The following is a 19,431-nucleotide window of genomic DNA, read 5'->3' as shown; positions in this document are numbered from 1 at the left end:
AGGACCCACTTATCAGCGACCAGGGAGATTCCTCCTTTTGTTGGGTTTTCTTAAGTGGCAGAAACCTGTTGAGAAGCTTGGGTTAGTTTCACACAATAGTTAAATAAACTGTTTGCCATAATGTGTACATCAGCCTCTCTGAGATTGAGGGCTCCTGACAGTGACATAGGGTGCCCTGTTACCATCTGGAGTAGACATAAGTTTTCTTGTTTGAGGCTGCTCTGATGCTACGTAGGACCCTAGGAAAAGCTGTAGGCTATGGTATGCCTTCCTCATGATAGTTAGTCATTGGTTGATGGTCCCATTCATTGTTTGACTTGTCCTGATGCTTCTGGGTGATGTGGACAATTGAAAGGCCATTCAATGTTCATCAGTCAATGTAAGTCCTAACAAATACTCCCAGTGAAATATGTTGCTTGGTCAGAATCAGTGTTACATGGGAATTGCCATCTAGGAATATGGTCCTTAATCAGAGATACTGGTAGTGTGGCAGTAGCTTTCCTTGCTATTATAGCTTCCACCCATCTTGAATACTTGTCCACTACTACCAGTATAGAAACATAGAAAAATTACAGCACAATACAGGCCCTTTGGCCCACAATGCTGTGCCAAACATGTACTTACTTTAGAAATTACCTAGGGTTACCCATAGCCCCCTATTTTTCTAAGCTCCATTTACCTATCCAGGACTCTTTTAAAAGACCCTATCATATCTGCCTCCTCCACAGTCACCAGGAGCCCATTCAATGCTCTCACCACTCTGCATTTTTTTAAAAACCAACTTATCCCTGACATCTCCTCTGTACCTGCTTCCAAGCACCTTAAAACTATGCCCTCTCGTGATAGCTATTTTAGCCCTGGGAAGAAGCCTCTGACTATCCATACGATCAATGCCTCTCATCATCTTATTTACCTCTATCAGGTCACCTCTCATCCTCTGTCCATCCAAGGAGAAAAGGCCAAGTTCACTCAACCTATTCTCGTAAGGCATGCTCCCCAATCTCGGCAACATCCTTGTAAATCTCCTCTGCACCCTTTCTATAGTTTCCACATCCTTTCTGTAGTAAAGTGACCAGAACTGAGCATCCATGTATTCTTGACACTTTGGTTAAAATAAATGTAGTCTACTTGTAAGTGTATTCATTTCCCCAGTATTAATTTTGGGGTGGCTTTTACATTTTAATATGGCAACTTTCTGATGGCAGTTGTATGATATCCCTAAGTTTGTTTACTAGTTGACCATTCTTGGTTGGAGTTCCTACAGCTGTAAGAAATCCTCTGTGCCATAAATTTACAAAATCATGACAACTCCTGCCAACTTACGGGCTTTAATCAGAGCTTTTAGTTCTGTCTATTACACAGAAGTGCCAGGAGCCATGCTTCCTGATGCTAGCATTCCAGTTTCAGAATTAACTGTCCATTCAGCCATTCAAATTCTCCCCAATCACTGGTGAGTCATCAGTGGCAGAGTAACGACCAACAGGATGCTGTTGGTATCCCTGGTCTGCCTGTTTTAGGATTCTTAATCAGAATTAGGTTTATTATAATGCAGGTACAGTACACGAAGTCACCTTTAGAGTTTGAAATACTTTCAGTTGTTCTTCATTAAGAGTCGCAGGGTCATCTGAGCACTTACTGTCCTTCAGCAGATTGTTGAGTGGTTGTGCAATAGTTGATGGGTCGTCACTCTGCCTCACTACCAGAGGTCTTTAAGTTCAGACCAAGGGAATAATTGTCAAATACAGTTTTGCTTGTGTCTGAGTTGATATTACACTACAAAGCCCCGCTCATAGAGCTTGGAAACCTATAATTAAGAGAGCCCAGAGCACTGTCTGGGGCTGCTTGTTAAACATTCGTTGTCACATACGTACTCTGATCATTGCCAGACACCCTTGATTAGTGTTTATGCAAAGCAGCTGTCTCATGCTACAAATGCTCCTTTGTTCCTTGCATCTATCCCATGGTTAGCAGCTTAGTTATCTTACAACATTATTTGCATAGTATGACTAGTCAAGCTGCAAATGTCAGTCAGGTTTTAGCCCTTTTAATTCTGTATATAATTCCTCAGGTTGTCACTACTTAACAATACTGATGAACAATGGTTTCATCTTCAGACCTGAGTCTCTTCACTCACTTGGTCTCTATTGGAGCAAGCTATGACAGAGCTGTCAATCTTTTTGTTTCAAGAAAAGCTTGCCTGACAAATAGTTGGAATTCATTGAAGAAGTAACAAGCAGGATAGACAAAGGAGAATCGCTTGATGTTGTGTACTTGGATTTTCAGAAGGCCTTTGATGAGGTATCACACATGAGGCTGCTTAACAAGTTCTGAGTCCACAATATTACAGGAAAGATTCTAGCATGGATAAAGCAGTGACTGATTGGCGGGAGGCAAAGAGTGGGGGGAAAAGAGAGCCTTTTCTAGTTAGCTGCAGATGATCAGTGTTGGGATTGATTCTTTGGAATTCTTTGCCATAGTCAGCTGTGGAGGCCAAGTCTTTATGTATATTTAAGACTGAGGTTGTTAGGTTCTTAATTGGTCAGGGCATGAAGGGATATGTTGGGGAACACAGGAGATTGGGGCTGAGAGGATTGGCCATGATGAAATGGTTGAGTAGACTTGATGGACCAAATGGCCTAATTCTGCTCTTCATCTTAAGGTCCTCACTGATGTCAATAGAGGGCTGCTGTTGAGTCCATGTCATGTCAGTCCTGTATCTCCTCAGAATTCAGATGGTGTCGCTGCCTGAGAAGACTGTCAATTCCCCAGAGTTCAGATGGTGGCTCTGCCTGTTTGATGTAGGCTGAATCTCTGGGCGGAGCTGCAGAAGTAGGTGTTTCCCAGGGTGGAACACCAGCAGTGGCATCACTGGAAATGCCACTAGAAGAACTTCTAGTAGGATTGCTGACTTGAAGTCATGGCTGGGCTACTCCACATATGTTTTAGTTTACTTCTGAGCTCTGCATAGTGCACTTCAATTGAATTACTGTGTTGTTCTTTTACTCATTCAGTTAATGCGAAGAGTTGCTCTTTGGACTTCTTGCTGTACTTATTATGTTGTTTTTGTAGTTTATCACAAGTTTTGTATTTCTTTTGATTAGCAGAAGACTTTACTTATCCCATGAACTCTTTCACTCGCTCACAGATTCAGTCAAACCAACCACGCCCTTTTATCTCTAAATCAGTAACAGGCATTTTCTTGGATCTTAATTAACTTAATATTGTTGTTTTATTTGGATCAAAGCTCTTAGTAGATTTCACAACTTTGGCCATTGTTTTGATTCAATCTTAATTCGTTCTTACTTTTCATCACTTTGACTGTGATCTCAAAATATTAATAGATTTAGCCAGATAGATTGATCCAACAACCAAATAGATTGTACAAATAATATTTTTACTAGGTATTGAAATAGATTGTTGTGCAACCCAACTAGATTGTAACCAAATAGTTTACAACCAAATAGATTGCAACTGTTTATCTTTTAAAATAGCAATGTACTGTCCTTAATCCTAATTTCTATCTGATATATGAAGCAAGGACACTTTTTCTGTTTGACAACTAAGAAGTCCCTTTTGTTGTGCACTAAAAATTCTACTTTTGGCTTTGATTGTTCCAAGTCCTAAACTTTGATATCCTGCCAATTAGGCCACTTGTTGGATTCTGACGTTTTAATCTAAGGTTCTTCCAGAAGTCAGGAAAGGGGCACAAAACTTGTTGTTTCACAATCATTTTAAAAGTTGATAGAATAAAGGAAAGTTGAACATCATGGTAGGGGTCTACTAAGTGAAGGGAAAGCTAAGATTAAGTTGGCACTGCTTTGTGTTTAGCTATTTTATACCCCATGGAGATGAGGACAATTCCATTCAAATTGTAGATAAGAGTTAATCAATGAGAAAGCACTTCTTCAATATTGCAGAACAAACAAGCTTCAAGAGTTTTCCACTATACCCACTAGAGGCATATTAAACTAATATGCACATAAGAACTACTTAATATACAAGCAGATAATTATTAAACTATAATTAAACAGTCTAATCTAGGAATTAAACAGTCAGATCCAACACCCTTCAACCACCAGGCTCCTGAACCAGAGTGGATAACTTTACTCACCTCAACACTGAACTGATTCTACAGCCTATATATTGACTTTTAAGGACTGTACAACTCATGTTCTCAATATTATTTATTGTATTTTCACAGTTTGTCACATTGGTTGTTTGTCAGTCTTTGTGTAGCATTTCATTGATTCCTTTGAATTTCTTTGTTCTACTGTGAATGCTTGCAAGAAAATGGATCTTGGATTAATATATGTTGACATATAGGTGCTTTGATAATGAATTTACTTTGAAATTTGCACCAGAACTTTTGCCTCTCTATTTCTTGGTGATACTTTGATTCATCGTCTCTGGTGATCAGTCCAGTGAGAACAGTGTTTGTTGTCTGCAAACTTATCAGTTTAATAGATGGATCACTGGAGATGTAATCATTGGTGTATAGAAAAATAAAACTGGAGAGAACTTACCATGTGGCGCACCAGTGCTGATTGAACAGGACGTGGAGATGTGTTTACTTAGTCTCCCATACTGGCTCCTATTGCAGAGGGAAGAATCGATGAATATATAAAATAATGAATGTTTATAAAAATAAACATGGTGCAAAGGGTAGTTACAGTGGTGCTAGAAAGTTTCTGAATCCTGTAGAATTTTCTATATTTTTGTATAAATATGAGCTAAAATGTAATTAGATCTTCACGTAAGTCCTAAAACTAAATAAAGATAACCCAAATAAATAAATAATTTTTACTTGTTCATTTACTGAGGTATCACTGTGAGGTACATGATCCTATACTACATGTATTTGTTGGAAAAAGTATGTGAACTTCTAGGGTAATACCTTGTACAAAAGCTATTTGGAGTCGGGTGTTCCATTCAATGAGATAAGAATTGTAGAGATGTATGAAGCTGGAAAAGGCTACAAAAGCATTTCTAAAGACCTTGAATGTTCATCAGTCCACAGTAATAGAAATTATCTATAAATGGAGGAAACTCCCTAGGAGTGGGCATCCTGCAAAGAGCACACCAAGAGCACAATGTGCAATGCTGAAGGTGGTGAAAAAGAGCCCAAGGGTAACAGCAAAAGTACCTGCAGAAATCTCTAGTACTTGCTAAAGTTTCTGTTCATGTGTCCAATATAAGAAAAACAGTGAGCAAGAATGATGTTCATAGAATAGTGCTCTCCAAAAAAAAATTGCTGAATGTCTCAAGTTTGCAAAAGACCACCTGGATGTTCCACAACACTTCTGGGACAATGTTCTGTGGACAGATGAGATGAAAGTTGAACTTTTTGTCAAAAATGCACATTGCTATGTTTGGAGAATGAAGGGCACTGCACACCAACACCAAAACCTCATCCCAACTGTGAAGCATGGTGGAAAGAGCATCATGGTCTGGGGCAGCTTGCGATTGTTGAGGGAACAATGAATTCAAAATTGTATCAAGGCATTTTACGAGAGACTGTCAGGGTAGCAATCCATCACCTGTGTTACGTACCCCGTAACTGGGTGTCTTACCAGCAAAGATAGAAGTGTCCGTTGGAGTCTGGTGATACTATTTTCAACAATATTTATTAGCAAAAATATACAAAATAATATCAATGCGAATATACAGAGAATACACGTTAGCAATACTAAACCTAAAAGTGCGGGTATAATAATAATCACTAATGAAACAAGCTCTATTGTTGTCTAGGGGGTAATGAATTGTCAGATGGAAATATAATGTTCAGTTCAATGGTTGGAGAGAGAGAGAGAGAGAAAACGTGTGAACAATAACAGCTATTATCTTGCCAACCTTCCTTTACGATTTTGATCCGTCGATGCGTTGTTGTTGTGGCCATTCACGTATGACCCCTCCGTCCTTTAGCTAGACCGTTCTTCCGTGGTGGACTCGTCACCCAGGCAAGGGTGGACACACACACAAGCCCCCACTGGTCTCGCTACAAAACACTGTGAGTTAAAATTTACTGACCCTTCATTCGGTCTCCGATCTCCCACCCTGTCTCATGGGGGTTCTGATGCTCACTAGCGTTTCTCCTGGTGCGTCTGAGGGGTGTTACCCCAGACCTCACTTTTATCCCCACTCACGGGGTCTCAGGTGTCAATCAGGTTGGGATGATGTAACCCATCAAACCAGCCCACTCTGGTTGCCCCCTGAGGGGTTTCAATGAATAGAACAGTACCAAGTAAACAATCCTTCTCCAAAAGACAATAGCAGTAAATCAATGGCTTTTGTCAGTAGGAAACATTCCACCTTGTGTATCTCTGAGCTGTGTCTCTCTCTCATTAACTGTCATGAGCTGTTATCAATAACAACTGCCCTGGCAGCATTCCTTTGTCTCTCTTACTTCCTTGATAACAGCATCGAAATAGTATTGGGGTATAAAAGTTGCATTGTTTGCTGTGTAACCAAAACTATGTAGTCAGCTTTGAACTTGCTATTTGCTAGAGAATGAAATCTTAAGAATGTAGAAGGCAATGGTGTGTTAATAAGAGGTAGCTAAGAGATGTGGATTAGGTAGTCTGAGTTTGCTATTTGCTATGCATGTATCCGATTGAATGTAGAAGACAATGGTGTGTTAATGAGAGGTAGCTAAGAGATGTTTTGCTTTGAACTTGTTTGCTGTGTAACCAAAACTATGTAGTCAGCTTTGATGTAGATTATGTAGTTTGAACTTGCTATTTGCTATGCATGTACCCAATTTAGTAGGAGAATGAAATCTTAAGAATGTAGAAGACAAAGTGTGTTAATGAGAGGTAGCTAAGAGATGTAGATTAGAACATGATTAAGTCAATAGGTAGAAACAATAGTGGCGGACGTACTTGTGATATGCACCTATAGACCGATTGGATATGCTAATGCAACTAAACCAGGAGATTGCTATACAAAATGCTATGTACGAGGATCGGTGGGCAATCAGCGACTAGCTCAATGACTGTCTCAGCTTTGATTTGCAAATTAAAGTTTAATACTTCTTGAAGAATCTTCTGCGTCTCCTGGTTGTTTGTGGGGCACAAGAAACCACGACAATAGTAGCGATTTGCGATTCTCCAAAGGGGGGGGGGGGGGGCATTGGTGACTCTGCACCCTTCTGCCCATCAGAGTTGTTCATCCTTCGTAACACCTGAAGCTCAATAGAAGTTGGATAATGCAACATGACAATGATCTGAAAGACAACAGAATGGTTTAAAAAGAAGAAAATTTGTGTTTTGGAATGGCTGAGTCAAAGTCCTGGACCTTAATCCTATAGAAATGTTGTGGAAGGATCTGAAGCAAGCAGTTCATACAAGAAAGCCCATCAATATCCCAGAGTTGAAGCAGTTTTGTAAGAAGGAATGGCCTAAAATTCTTCCAAACCGGTGTGCAGAACTGATCAACAGTTACCGGAAATGTTTGGTTGAGGTTATTACTGTAACAAGGGGTCACACCTGCTACTGAAAGCAAAGATTCACATACCTTTTCAAACAAATAGATGTAATAGTAGATCATTTTTTTCAATAAATAAATTAACAATATAATGTTTTTCATGTTTATTTAATTAGGTTCTTTTTATCTAGTTCGTGTGAAGACTTGTGTGAAGATCTGATCACATTTTAGGTCATATTTACGCAGAATAGAGAAAATTATACAGGGTTCACAAGCTTTCTAGCACCACTGTAAGTTGCTGGGCAAGTATTGGGAAACCTGAACAATTCATTAGGAATTTAAAATCAAATTGTTTATAAATTTGAGATTAAAAGTGTGCTTTATATAAATCATTCTGTCTACTAGTATTCTGACATTTTTAAAATAAAGTAGTGATCCTAACTGACCTAAGATAGGGAATGTTTTCTCGGATTAAATGTCAGGAATTGTGAAAAACTGAGTTTAAATGTATTTGGCTAAGGTGTATGTAAACTTCTGACTTCAATTGTATATTGATGTGAGTAAGAGAGTTAGCAATAGTTACGTTAAGAGAAGATAAATGTAAAGGGAGGTCTACGTGATTTAGGGACTCTGGATGTCGGAGAGGGAGCTGCAGCCTGGGATAAGCATTCTTGCCCAAAAATATGGCGGCAGCAGAAGAAAAGTTAAGATGGGACTGTTGGGTTGATCCTTTGAGATAAGACAGGGTTAGAGAAGATGATGAAAACATCAGGAAAGGCTTGTGATCTGCACCAGCTGCTCATATGACCATCCACCACCTGCTCCCATGGTTTCACTTGACCCTGATCGGGGAGGGGGGTGCTAAGCAGGTACTGCACTTTGCCCAAGGGTGACCTGCAGGCTAGTGGAGGGAAGAAGCACCTTACATCTCCTTTGGTAGAGATGTATCTCCACCCAGCCACCCTCAAATGTAGTTTCAGCAGGCTAATTAAGAGCTGCAGTACTGTCAGTAAGTGTATATCTTGTAGTCTGAAAGCATAGAGTGGAACAGTGGTGCAGAAGGTAGAGCCTCTGCCTCAGAGCACCGGACTTTAGATGCTGGCTGCATGGGTTTCCTTCAGGCACTCCAGTTTCTTCCCATATCCCAAGGATATGTGAGTTAATAGGTATTGGGCCTCTGCAAATCCTCCTAGTATGCTGGTGAGTAGAAGAATGTGGGGGAACTTGGAGTACTGTGTGCAGTTCTGGTCTCCTTATTTGAAGGATATACTGGCTTTGGAGGCAGTACAGCGGAGGTTCACCAGGTTGATTCCAGAGATGAGGGGGTTAGACTAAGAAAAGAGAATGAGTCGCCTGGAACTGTACTCACTGGTATTCAGAAGAATGAGAGGAGATCTTATAGAAACATCAAATTCTGAAAAGAATAGATAGGATAGGGACAGGAAAGTTGTTTCCACTGGTTGGTGAAACTAGAACTAGTGACATAACCTCAAGATTTGGGGTAATAGATTTAGGATGGAGGTTGAGGAGGAACTGCTTTTCGCAGAGAGTGGTGAATCTGTGGAACTCTCTGCCCAATGAAGCAGTGGAAGCTATTTAAGACAAGATTTGATAGATTTTTGTATAGTAAGGGAATTAAGGGTTATGGGGAAAAGGCAGGTAGATGGAGATGAGTCCAAGGCTAAATCAGCCATGATCTTATTGAATGACGGAGCAGGCTCGATGGGCCAGATAGCCTACTCCTGCTCCTACCGTAAATTCTGGTGTATAAGCCGAGAATTTGGCCCTAAATTTTGATCCTAAAATTAGGGGGTTGGCTTATACAGAGGGTGCCAACTTTGGATAAACGAATACACGGAAGACAGGTCGTAGTTATTGGCTGTTTTGAGTCAAATTCATTCCACTGTGGGCATATGAATTCTTTGAATGATTTGTTTAAACTCACCTCTGGTGGCTGGAGCACAGAGATCAAACCACTGGGGATGACTGCAATGTCCGTATTTTCAGCTTTCAGTGCTGCTTTTGTCTCCCCTGACCAGTGCGCTTTGAACATGTCCCAGACAAGTAGCGACTTTTCCTTCCCGAAACCTTCGGGATGTTGACACCACACCTCTTTAACTCACTTCAAGCAACCAGCTTCGACCATCCAGCAGCGTTCTTGAATGTAAACAACAACGGCCCATTTCAAAGCTTGAACTCGAATCATTTCTCTGGTAACAATGTATGCAGATGATCGCTAGTGATTCACCCACTCTAAAACTTTTTCTTCCAGTTCTGGCCACTGGCATGTTTTCCCATGGTTTGCACATTTCGTTTTTGGCATTTTCCTCAGCGTTTCCTCTGCCTTTCTCCACTCTCTCACTTGTTTCTCGTTTACACTAAACTTCTTAGTAGCTGCAGAATTATTCATTCTTTTAGCAAAATCAATAACCTTCAGCTTGAAGCCAGCATCATATCACATTCGTTTTAATCTTTTGTACAAGGCGGTCGCAAACGCAATACTGAGTAGACGTATTGATCCCGCCACCCCATGTTATGATTTAACGAGATTACGATGGGTGCTAAATGGTTTAACAGGGGTTACATTTTGGAGGACTCTTTACCATTGGAGACCTGATCCAAAATTTCCCTCCCTGATTTATTTATTAAGAATTCGCTTATAATGCTCTACAATGTGTAGGCCTGTTTTCTTAGCAAATACTGGTTCACAAAATTTCCCAGTTCCGGATCCGGCAAAGCTGAGTACCGGCATGTGAGATCTTGTGATCTTTTCTGGTTAAATCAAAAACCTCTACGAAAGGGGTTGGCTTATACAAAGGTAACATGAAAAAGTCACTTTTTTAACCTTGAAAATGGGAGGTCGGCTTATACTCCAAAATATACAGTATTTCTCATGTTCTTACGTAAGGGCCATCTTTCCATGACTATGAAGAGTAGCCAGCGCATCAGAAAGTAGTGCAAATTGGAAATGCACACGAATGACTATAGAAGCAAAAAAAAGTTCATTATTTTCATCCCAGAGTGGTTCTCAACAAGAACCTTCTTTGAGATGATGCAGACAGTAAGGACCACCCATCACATTGATGGATTTGGAGTTGCATATACACCCGATGTAGAAAGGCAGATAGATTTTCTTCCCTGAAGGGTGTTAGTGAATCAGGTGGATTCTGTTAGTTCCATAATGACTATTAATTGGTACTAAATTGGTGTCAATTTTTTTTGGAAGAACTGATGACCAAGTTGCTGTAAAAATAGCTGTACAGGGAACTAATTTAAAGGAATCGAGAACTTATTGTAGTGGCGAATGGTCTTGGAAGTATTAAACACTACTGTCCTCTTTTGCAATTGGAAATAATTTGTGACATGTATACATGTACAATTGTACTCAATTAAGTTCTTGTAAAGCATATATCAGTTTCCTCTCTAATCACCGAACAAGTAGAAAAATCAATTACTGTTGCACAGAAGTACAGTATACAATTTTGAAGAATGATTTTCATTCCCTTTAATTAAGGAGCAAGACGTTCTCGTGAAAGATTTGGAAAACTGGAAAAGGAACAATTTTGTGAAGAACAACACACACAAAATGCTGGAAGAATTCAGCAGATCAGACAGCATCTATTAAAATGAATAAACAGTTGACATGTCAAGCCTGGACTGGAAGGGAAGAGGGAGGAAGCCAGGATAATTAGTGGGGGGAGGAATTTTGTGAAGACTTGTATATTAGTGCAAATATTCATAACTTTTAAGCTGTTTATTTCAGTTTAAAAATAGTAAAATATTCCTTCATTGTATGAAATATTAATTATTAATAGTGATAAAACATTCATTAAACTATTTTTTGTTTGAATTTTTGTGTGGCATTATATATCATCTTAGGCTGACTTGTTTAACTTTGTGTTATTTTTAATAAGGAAATCAAGAGCGAGGTTGGAATGATCCTCCTCAGTTTTCATATGGTTTGCAGACTCGAGCACAAATCGGTCAAAGGAAACCATTTCTCACAAAGAGAGTAATAGCACCTCAGATGGATTTGCCACCAAAAGGTGAGCATCGATTATTTGTTGCACATGCTGCCAAAGATTTGGAACCATTAGAAAAATTGTTGTCGTACTTTTATGTCAAATTGTGATCATTATGAACTATATTTGTACAATCATGATTCCCCATTTGAGTCTATGTTTCCCAGCTTCTACAACTATTTGGATTTTTATTCAGATTACAATTAGCCGAAAATGTTCTGTTACTGGGTATTCTCAGTATAAACAGGCTTTAATTTTTAAATAAATGTGCAACTAATATTTCTATTCACTTCACTGCTCCAATCAATAGAGTAATGATCACCAACCTTTTTAAGCCCAAGATCCCCTACCTCGGCCTCAGTGAAAGGCGAGATTGACCCCAAATCGATTAGTTACATGCATGCGCACCGTGGCAGAAAAGACAGGAAGTAAAACCCCGCAACCCAGGAGTAGAAATAATGTATGAACACCAGAGGTCACCACCCTTTTTTTGCTCCGCGGACTGGTTTAATATTGACAATATTCTTGCCGACTGGGGTGTGTTAAACATGACCGGAATACAGTGATACTCGAAGCAGGTTCCTTATGTCCAGTCTATTCCACAATTTAGTTTTCATGGCTCTCAGCTGCTGTCCCGCTTGCTCACGATTTTTTTTCTACTGAAAAAACTCAGTGGGTTTGTCTTTAAGTGCTGGGTGCTTGGACTCAAGGTGCCGAAGCAGTTTTGGGAGCTTCATTGCCTCATTAGACAGTCTCCGGGCCCGAACTCCAGCCTGCCGCCAGACGCCTTGACCAGGTGCGGCTGGTCGTGGGTGGGGTGAGAGGACAAGGTAAGGGCCGGAGGTCCCCGTGCTGGGGCCGCGGCGGTCTCAGTCCGGAGAGAGCGACTGAGCGAGGAGTGTGATAGGACGTGTGCCCGCCACCCCTTGTAGGATCTATCGACCAATAAAAGTTTGTTTCAGTAGATTGCAGCGAGGTAACTGCTCTGCTAATTCTGAAACCCTGAGCCCGAATTAGGTTGTCTGCGAATATTTTAGCACCATGTTCCCCATGAACATTCAGCGTGCTAAACAGGTTCAGAGGCAGCGCCCATCTGTCCGTGCTCCAGGCCAGTAGCAACGGTGCTTCCCGCCGGCCACACGAGGGTGTCACTGCGACTGATGACCTCGCGTGGGTTCAAGTTCAACAGTGGGCATGACAGGGAATGAGGAAAGGTGCAGCTGACTCATATTGTTTCCTCACGGCCCAGTGGTTGGGGACCACTGAAGTACACTGTGTAGTCAAGTGCGTAACGGGAGCAGACGCATGCACACTGGGCTGAAAGAACGGAACTAAAACCCCACAACCCGGAAACAATCTCTCAACGGTATTTGTGTATTTATTTTTCTTTTTTTTTTCGGGATCTACTGGGAAAGTCTCAAAGATTGACCAGTCGATCACGATCAACGGGTTGGCGACTACTGCAATAGAGTGATCAGGCAGGTCCCATATATGCTAATTTTTAGTTTGACTTTTGGAGGCACATAACAATAAAATAGAAAACTTCCTTAATGTTCCTTTGCCTCATGAGAGCAATTAGAGAGAAATGTTTTCAACTTTACATTTACTCTGAGCCATAATTGGTAAATCACCACATGGAAGAATGCATATCCTGCACACCAGACAGCTCCTCTAAGTCAGAAATTAATGCAGTCCCCCATGAATGTGGCAGAAATTGCTTTTATAAGAACACGTGCTGCATTTTATTGGCTGCAATGATATGATTATTTAATAAATTGAATATTATGTCAGGTTACTAAAAAATATTGTGTATTTTTCCTGTAGTTTGTGGACCTACTGGAATTCCTCCTGGATTGACACCATCTGGCAGTTCCACACTCAGCCAGCAAAGACTACCACCTCCACCCAAGCTTTCTAGTTTGTCTAATACTTGCCAACCTCTTCAAAGCACAACAGTTATTTCTGATTGCAATGTAAAGGAGGTGGAAGATGTTTTAACTCCTTTAAATAAGGCACTAGAGGCTTGTAGGACATCAGTTAAGGTAAGCAATTAATTCCTAAAGCAGGGGATTACTTCAAAGGTTTATTGGAAGAGGAGAATGCTACTGAGCCCCTGAAGATCATAAATTATATGACTGCACATAGTGTGGCAAAGTAATTTGTGCTGCTGCCACGGAATTCCAGAGACTTGGTTTTGATCCTGATCTCAGAAGCTGTCTTCATGGAATTGGCACTTTCTCCCTTTGTGGGTGTTCTCTTAGATTTCAACTATAAGCTGGAAGGTTAATTGGCTGTTGTTAATAACTCATAGTATTGGTCAGGGGAAGGGGAATCATTAGAGCAGTGTTTATATAGAAGGTGATTTTAGCTGTGTATGGAAATTAGGTATTTACGAATGTTATCTTTTTGGATAGTAGGAAGTGAAGCATACCCTGATGGTCAGTGTACTCAGTTCTATTGTTCACATTATAGTGTAAGGAAAGGGAGTACAAACCAAGCATATTCTCAGGAAGAGAAATGTAGGTGGATGACAAACACAAGAAAATCTGAAAATTCTGGAAGTCCAAAATAACACACACAAAATGCTGAAGGAACTGTAGTCGATTGTTGCCTCTCTAACTTGGAGGCCTGTAACTAGTGGAGTGCCACAGGGAATGATGCTGGGTCCAGTGTAGGTTGTCATCAATATCAAGTGTCTGGATGATAATGTGATTAACTGGATCAACAAATTTGCAGATGACACCAAGATTGGGGGTGTAGTGAACAGCAAGGAAGGCTATCATGGCTTGGAGCAGATCAGGACAAGCTGGAAAAATGGACTGAAAAATGGCTGCAAGAATTTAATGCAGACAAGTGTGAGGTGTTGCACTTTAGTAGGGCCAACTATCGTAGGTCTTACACAGTGAACCGTAGGCCACTGAGGAGTGCTGTAGTACAAAGGTATCTGGGAATATTGTGCCATAATTCATTGAAAGTGATGTCAGAGGTAGATAGGGTCATAAAGAAAGTTCTGGGCACATTAGCCTTCATAAAACAAAGTACAGGAGATGGAATGTTATGTTGTACATGTATTATCAGTACAGATAGAGTAATTGCAAGCAGGCTTTTTCCATTGAGGTTGGGTGGGACTACAACTAGAAGTCGTGGGGGAAAACTTCTTCATTCAGAGGGTCATGAAAGTGTGGAACAAGCTGCTAGCGCAAGTTCTGCATGCGAGCTGGATTTCAGCATTTAAGAGAAGTTTGGATAGGTACAAGGATGTTAGGGCTATGGTCCCTGTGCAGGGTAATAGAGTAGGCAGTTCAAATATTTCAGTACAGATAGATGAGCAGAAGGGCCTGTTTCTGTGTTGCCCTTTTCAATGGCTCCATGGCAAGCCTGAGTCAGTGATCACTGCTCTTTAATATCAGAATTATAGGAGTGAGTATGTGACTGTCCACAGTTACGTTGATGGATCTCATCAAAACTGTTTCCTTTAAAATAATGACATAAAACCAATATTTAAAATTTATTTTCTAAAGCAATATTTTGATAACAGCTGGTGTTATAATGAACATTTTCAATGCTAGGATGGTGATTAATAGATGGATAAAACACATAACAAATGGTTTTATTTTTAAATATTCTGTCTAGAAGCAAGTTTGTGATGATATTGGCCGACGACTAACAATACTGCAAGACATGTGGCAAAATGGAAAGCTATCTGTATCAGTGCAAACAAGAATGTATCTGCTTGCACAAGGTAATCATTTTATTGGGTCCTGAATTTTATCCAAGTTATTATATTTAATAACTGGAAATGTGAGGCTTTTGTATAATTGCATACTTATCTTGTATAAGCATAAATAACCTGTAGTTTAGGATATAAGGAACACTAACATGGCTGTGGTGGCTATGTCATTTGGTATATTTTATGTGGAGGTTGATAGTTTCTTGATTAGTAAGAGTGTCAAAGGTTATGGGGAGCAGACAGGAGAATGGGATTGAGAAGCTAATAATTCACCCATGATCAAATGGTGGAGCAGATTCATTGGGCCGAATGATCTAATTTTGCTCCATACTGGTCTAATGGTCTGGAGGCATTTTTGTTATCTGTTTTTTGTTATCAGCGCATACTCGTGCTACTGTGAGTTTAGAAGATCGTCCAGCACCTGAAGATATCTTGGTTCTCAATAGCAAAGCTTTGTATTTATAATTATTGTTATAATTGACACCAAATTCAGGGAAAACATTATTTGATAACCGACCAGGTGGAGTTCTATTGCTCGGTCAAAGTTGGTCAGAATGTTTCTGACACTCAGAAGCATTCAGATTGTTAAATGTGAAAAAACATTATTTTAAAAATTAAGCACCCAAAAGGTTGGTGGATGGAGGTGTGTGTGTGTGTGCATATATTTTTTCTTTAAAACAATTAAAGGATTTAAATAACCTAAAAGTTAAACTTGCTCCTGTTAGCCATTCCTCTTGATTTAACTTAATTTAAAATATTTTGTATGCCATGATAATAGAGCAGAATTGCAGCAACCTGCTAAAACTAAAATATTAGTACTTTTAGATTTACACAGAAAACCCAGATGCCGTCAATTAAATGGGATATGTGCATGTTATTAGGTTAATTACTCATGTTTCCTTCCAGAATCCATTCCTTTTATGGGTCACACTTGTTAGCTGAACTATTTCCAAAGCACTTGATAGAATAACGATACCTTATTCGCAGCCATAAAATATAACCAGGAAATAATTCATTCTGTTCTAGCAAAAGAGTCTTTGACTTGAAACATTAACTCTGTTTTTATTCCCACAGATATAGCCTGCCCTCCTGTGTACAGTTGTTCAGACATTGGTCTTAATGTGGGCAAATGGGATTGGTGTAGATGGGCTAAAAAGGTTGGCATGTACATAATGGGTTGAAGGTTTCTCTGATGTACTGTTCTGTGATTATTGAAAATTCACTTCAACTGAAATATCACCAAATTAAAAATAACATTGGAAACACAGCAAGTCAGGGAGCTTTTGTAGAAAGGGAAACAGAATAAATGTAACACAAAATGCTGGAAGAACTCAGCAGGTCAGACAGCATCTATAGGAATGAATAAACAGTCGATGCTTTGGGCCGAGACCCTTCTTCAGGACTGGAAAGGAAGGGGAAAGATGCCAGAATAAAAAGGAGGGAAGGAGGATAGCTAGAAGATGATGGGTGAATGAAGGTAGGTAGGAATGATGAAGGCTGGAGAGGAAGGAATCTGATAGGAGCAGAGAGTGGACTATTGGAGAAAGGGAAAGAGGACGGAACCCAGGAGGAGGTGATGGCAGGTGAGGAGGGGTAAGAGGGAAGAGTGGGGAATGGGAGGGGTGGGGATTATTTTTTTAGCAGAAGGAGAAATTGATATTCATGCCAGGTTAGAGACTACCCAGAGGGAATTTAAGGTGTTGCTCCTCCACCATGAGAGTGGCCTCATCGTGGCACAAGTGGAGGCCATGTACTAACATGTTGGAATGGGAATTGGAATTAAAATGTTTGGATTAAAATTAGAACAGAATTGTTGTTTTAGGTTGAAGAAGGATCTTCACTGTTTCTATGTTCACTGTGTTTCTCTTTCCACAGATAATGTCTGACCTTTGTTTCTAACATTTTCTGTTTTAATTTCAGATTTCCAACATCTTGTTTTCAATTTTTGAAGTATTATTGAATTCTTTAATTGCAATGTTAATATTATATAATTAGATAGAATTAGGATTTGTATTGTCTATAGCTGTGCAAATTCTGTGTAATAGGGTAGCTTGCAAATTATTGTTACTTCTATTGTTATAGAATGTCTGAATTCTCTCATTATCCATTTCATTATAGGTCATGTCCTAATAGTATTTGTCTTTTTACAGAAATGGAGCATTGCAAGTGGGATTCTGCTGATGAAATTCACAGATCTTTGATGGTTGACCATGTAAATGAAGTAGGACAGTGGATGGTTGGTGTGAAGCGTCTCATTGCTGAAAGCAAAAATCTGCCATCTGACATTATTTCCTGCGCTGACAAGGGTTGTGAATCAGGGAACTAAATTGTTGAATTTGTTTACAGTGATTGACTGACAACATTAGTGAAAAATGTAGTCAGGGAACAAAGTTCTAAGAATATGGCTACAAAAATAAAACGATGCTTGACTATGGTGCCTGCACTGAGCAAGAATGAAAATGTATTCGAGCTGCACAGTTTCCAATCTACAGTCATTGAGAAGAGCTGCTGTTTCAAACTCTTTTATGGGTGCTCTGTTTGGAAAGCAAATATCAGGGTTTCTTTTCCATCTGCCACAGAAAATATGGTCAGGTCTCATCGCCATATGCACCTAGTGGACATCAATTAAGGACTTGTACTTCACTTGGCACATTTTACCAACATCCATTTTAATGAAGTTGCAGTGTCATTTTATTGCATGTGATTCAAAAACTGTCCACCTGCTGTGTTTTTTTTTTTGAAAATATTAAATATTCAAGGTGAAATGTTGGATTGAAATACCTTTGTTTGCTCTACATGTGTAAAATCTTCCGGTTTATAAAAAAGGAAGCATTATTGGTGCACACATTTAATATCTATTATGAATGCAGGATTGTTGATGTGATGGGAACAGCTACATACTTGACCAGACTTCAAAATGCTTTATGGGAAAATTATATCCCCTAACTGCAGTTATTGTCCTCTTTGTGTTCTAACTCTGCCTTGAAGAAAGTCTTCCCAGAGTTTTATTCTCGAATCTCAAATCTGCAGTTTATTAGAACATGTCAGATTGTGTTGGCTGGCCACACAAATGAGACATTTCACTGTATGTTTTGATGTACATGTGATTAATAAATAAATGAAATTGATTCAAGGAACATACAACAGTACAGCTTGATAAAAAGATCCTTCACTACACACTATCTGTACTTATCCTCAAGCATTTCCTGATAATTTAATGAACAAGGGGACTTTTTCTGTATGCTTCAGAGAACTTCACAACTATTCTTGCAAACTATTTGCATTATTCAGGCAAATTGTTTACTTGTCAGTAGTTTCCACCTTCAATCGTTGTCAAGGCAGATGCCTATCCTTAATTATCTGTTCTATTAAGTTTTACATAACTGAGATTTCTTTTCCACTTATTTCTCTTTTGGAAGGGAGTATATCGGGTCAGAAGTAGAATCCAGAAACCAAATACTGTAAAGTGTTTTTATGGATAAAGAGTTTTGTCATTGTAATCATGTCTTCAATTGAATTACATAACAAAGAACAAGATGGGGATCGGGAGAGGTTAAGTATGAAAACTTTTGTGCCTTAGCTTACTATGTACTTAAGAAAAAGACAAAAAGCAAGCTTATTTTGAATTTATGGCAATTTCAAATATAGATGTGGACAGGTGGGATAAGCTGAGGTGGTCATTTTAGTCATCCAGGATGAATTGGACCAAAGGGCCTGTTTCCAAGCTGTATTACCCTATGACTCCATGGTATAGTTTCCAATTTAATCACATTCATAGTGTTCTGGCGTGGAAGTTGGTTTGGGAGTTCAATATGACAGGGAACATAAACTGTCCATGCAACCACAGGCAAACATTTATAGTTGATTCTTGCCTGGCAGCTCCACCAGTAGTCTGATTTTTGTTTAATTATTACAAAAAGTGAGGCTCCACTGGAGCACAGCACTTATCTAGGAATGGGTCCAATAGTGATTACTTGAATGCTTATCAATTTGAAACCAATTATATATAATAGTCATATTTAGGATGCTCAATATGTTTGAGGTAAAAATTTAAACTGAGATTTAATTGAATTACAAACATTTGTACATCAACTTTGGAAACTCAGTAGGGCAATCTTTTCAGTGTTAAAGTATTCATCTTGCAGAATTTTTTGAAAAATGTATTTATAGATATACATGACAGATATGTTATCTTATGCTCTGCTTAAAATTCCAAAAGTTTGATCCTTTTAATACACATTTCTTGGCTGACCAGTA

The 19,431-nt window shown here is 39.4% G+C and overlaps 1 protein-coding gene across 2 annotated transcripts in view; it reads left to right on the top strand.

The window, feature by feature from the left end:
- sra1 (steroid receptor RNA activator 1) overlaps nt 1–19,431 on the top strand; it is a 25,104-nt gene extending 5,673 nt beyond the window's left edge. For both annotated transcript variants that reach the window (XM_073067301.1, XM_073067300.1), the window contains exons 2-5: nt 11,337–11,468; nt 13,269–13,486; nt 15,078–15,186; nt 17,325–19,431. In XM_073067301.1, the coding sequence (XP_072923402.1) occupies nt 11,337–11,468; nt 13,269–13,486; nt 15,078–15,186; nt 17,325–17,500 (635 nt within the window). In that variant the 3' untranslated portion in view covers nt 17,501–19,431. The remainder of the gene's footprint in view (nt 1–11,336; nt 11,469–13,268; nt 13,487–15,077; nt 15,187–17,324) is intronic.

This window comes from Hemitrygon akajei, chromosome 15 (genome assembly GCF_048418815.1).
Source record: "Hemitrygon akajei chromosome 15, sHemAka1.3, whole genome shotgun sequence".
Lineage (NCBI taxonomy): Eukaryota > Metazoa > Chordata > Chondrichthyes > Myliobatiformes > Dasyatidae > Hemitrygon > Hemitrygon akajei.
The sequence above is the reverse complement of the archived record's forward strand: the minus strand, read 5'-3'. Positions and strand labels throughout refer to the sequence as shown.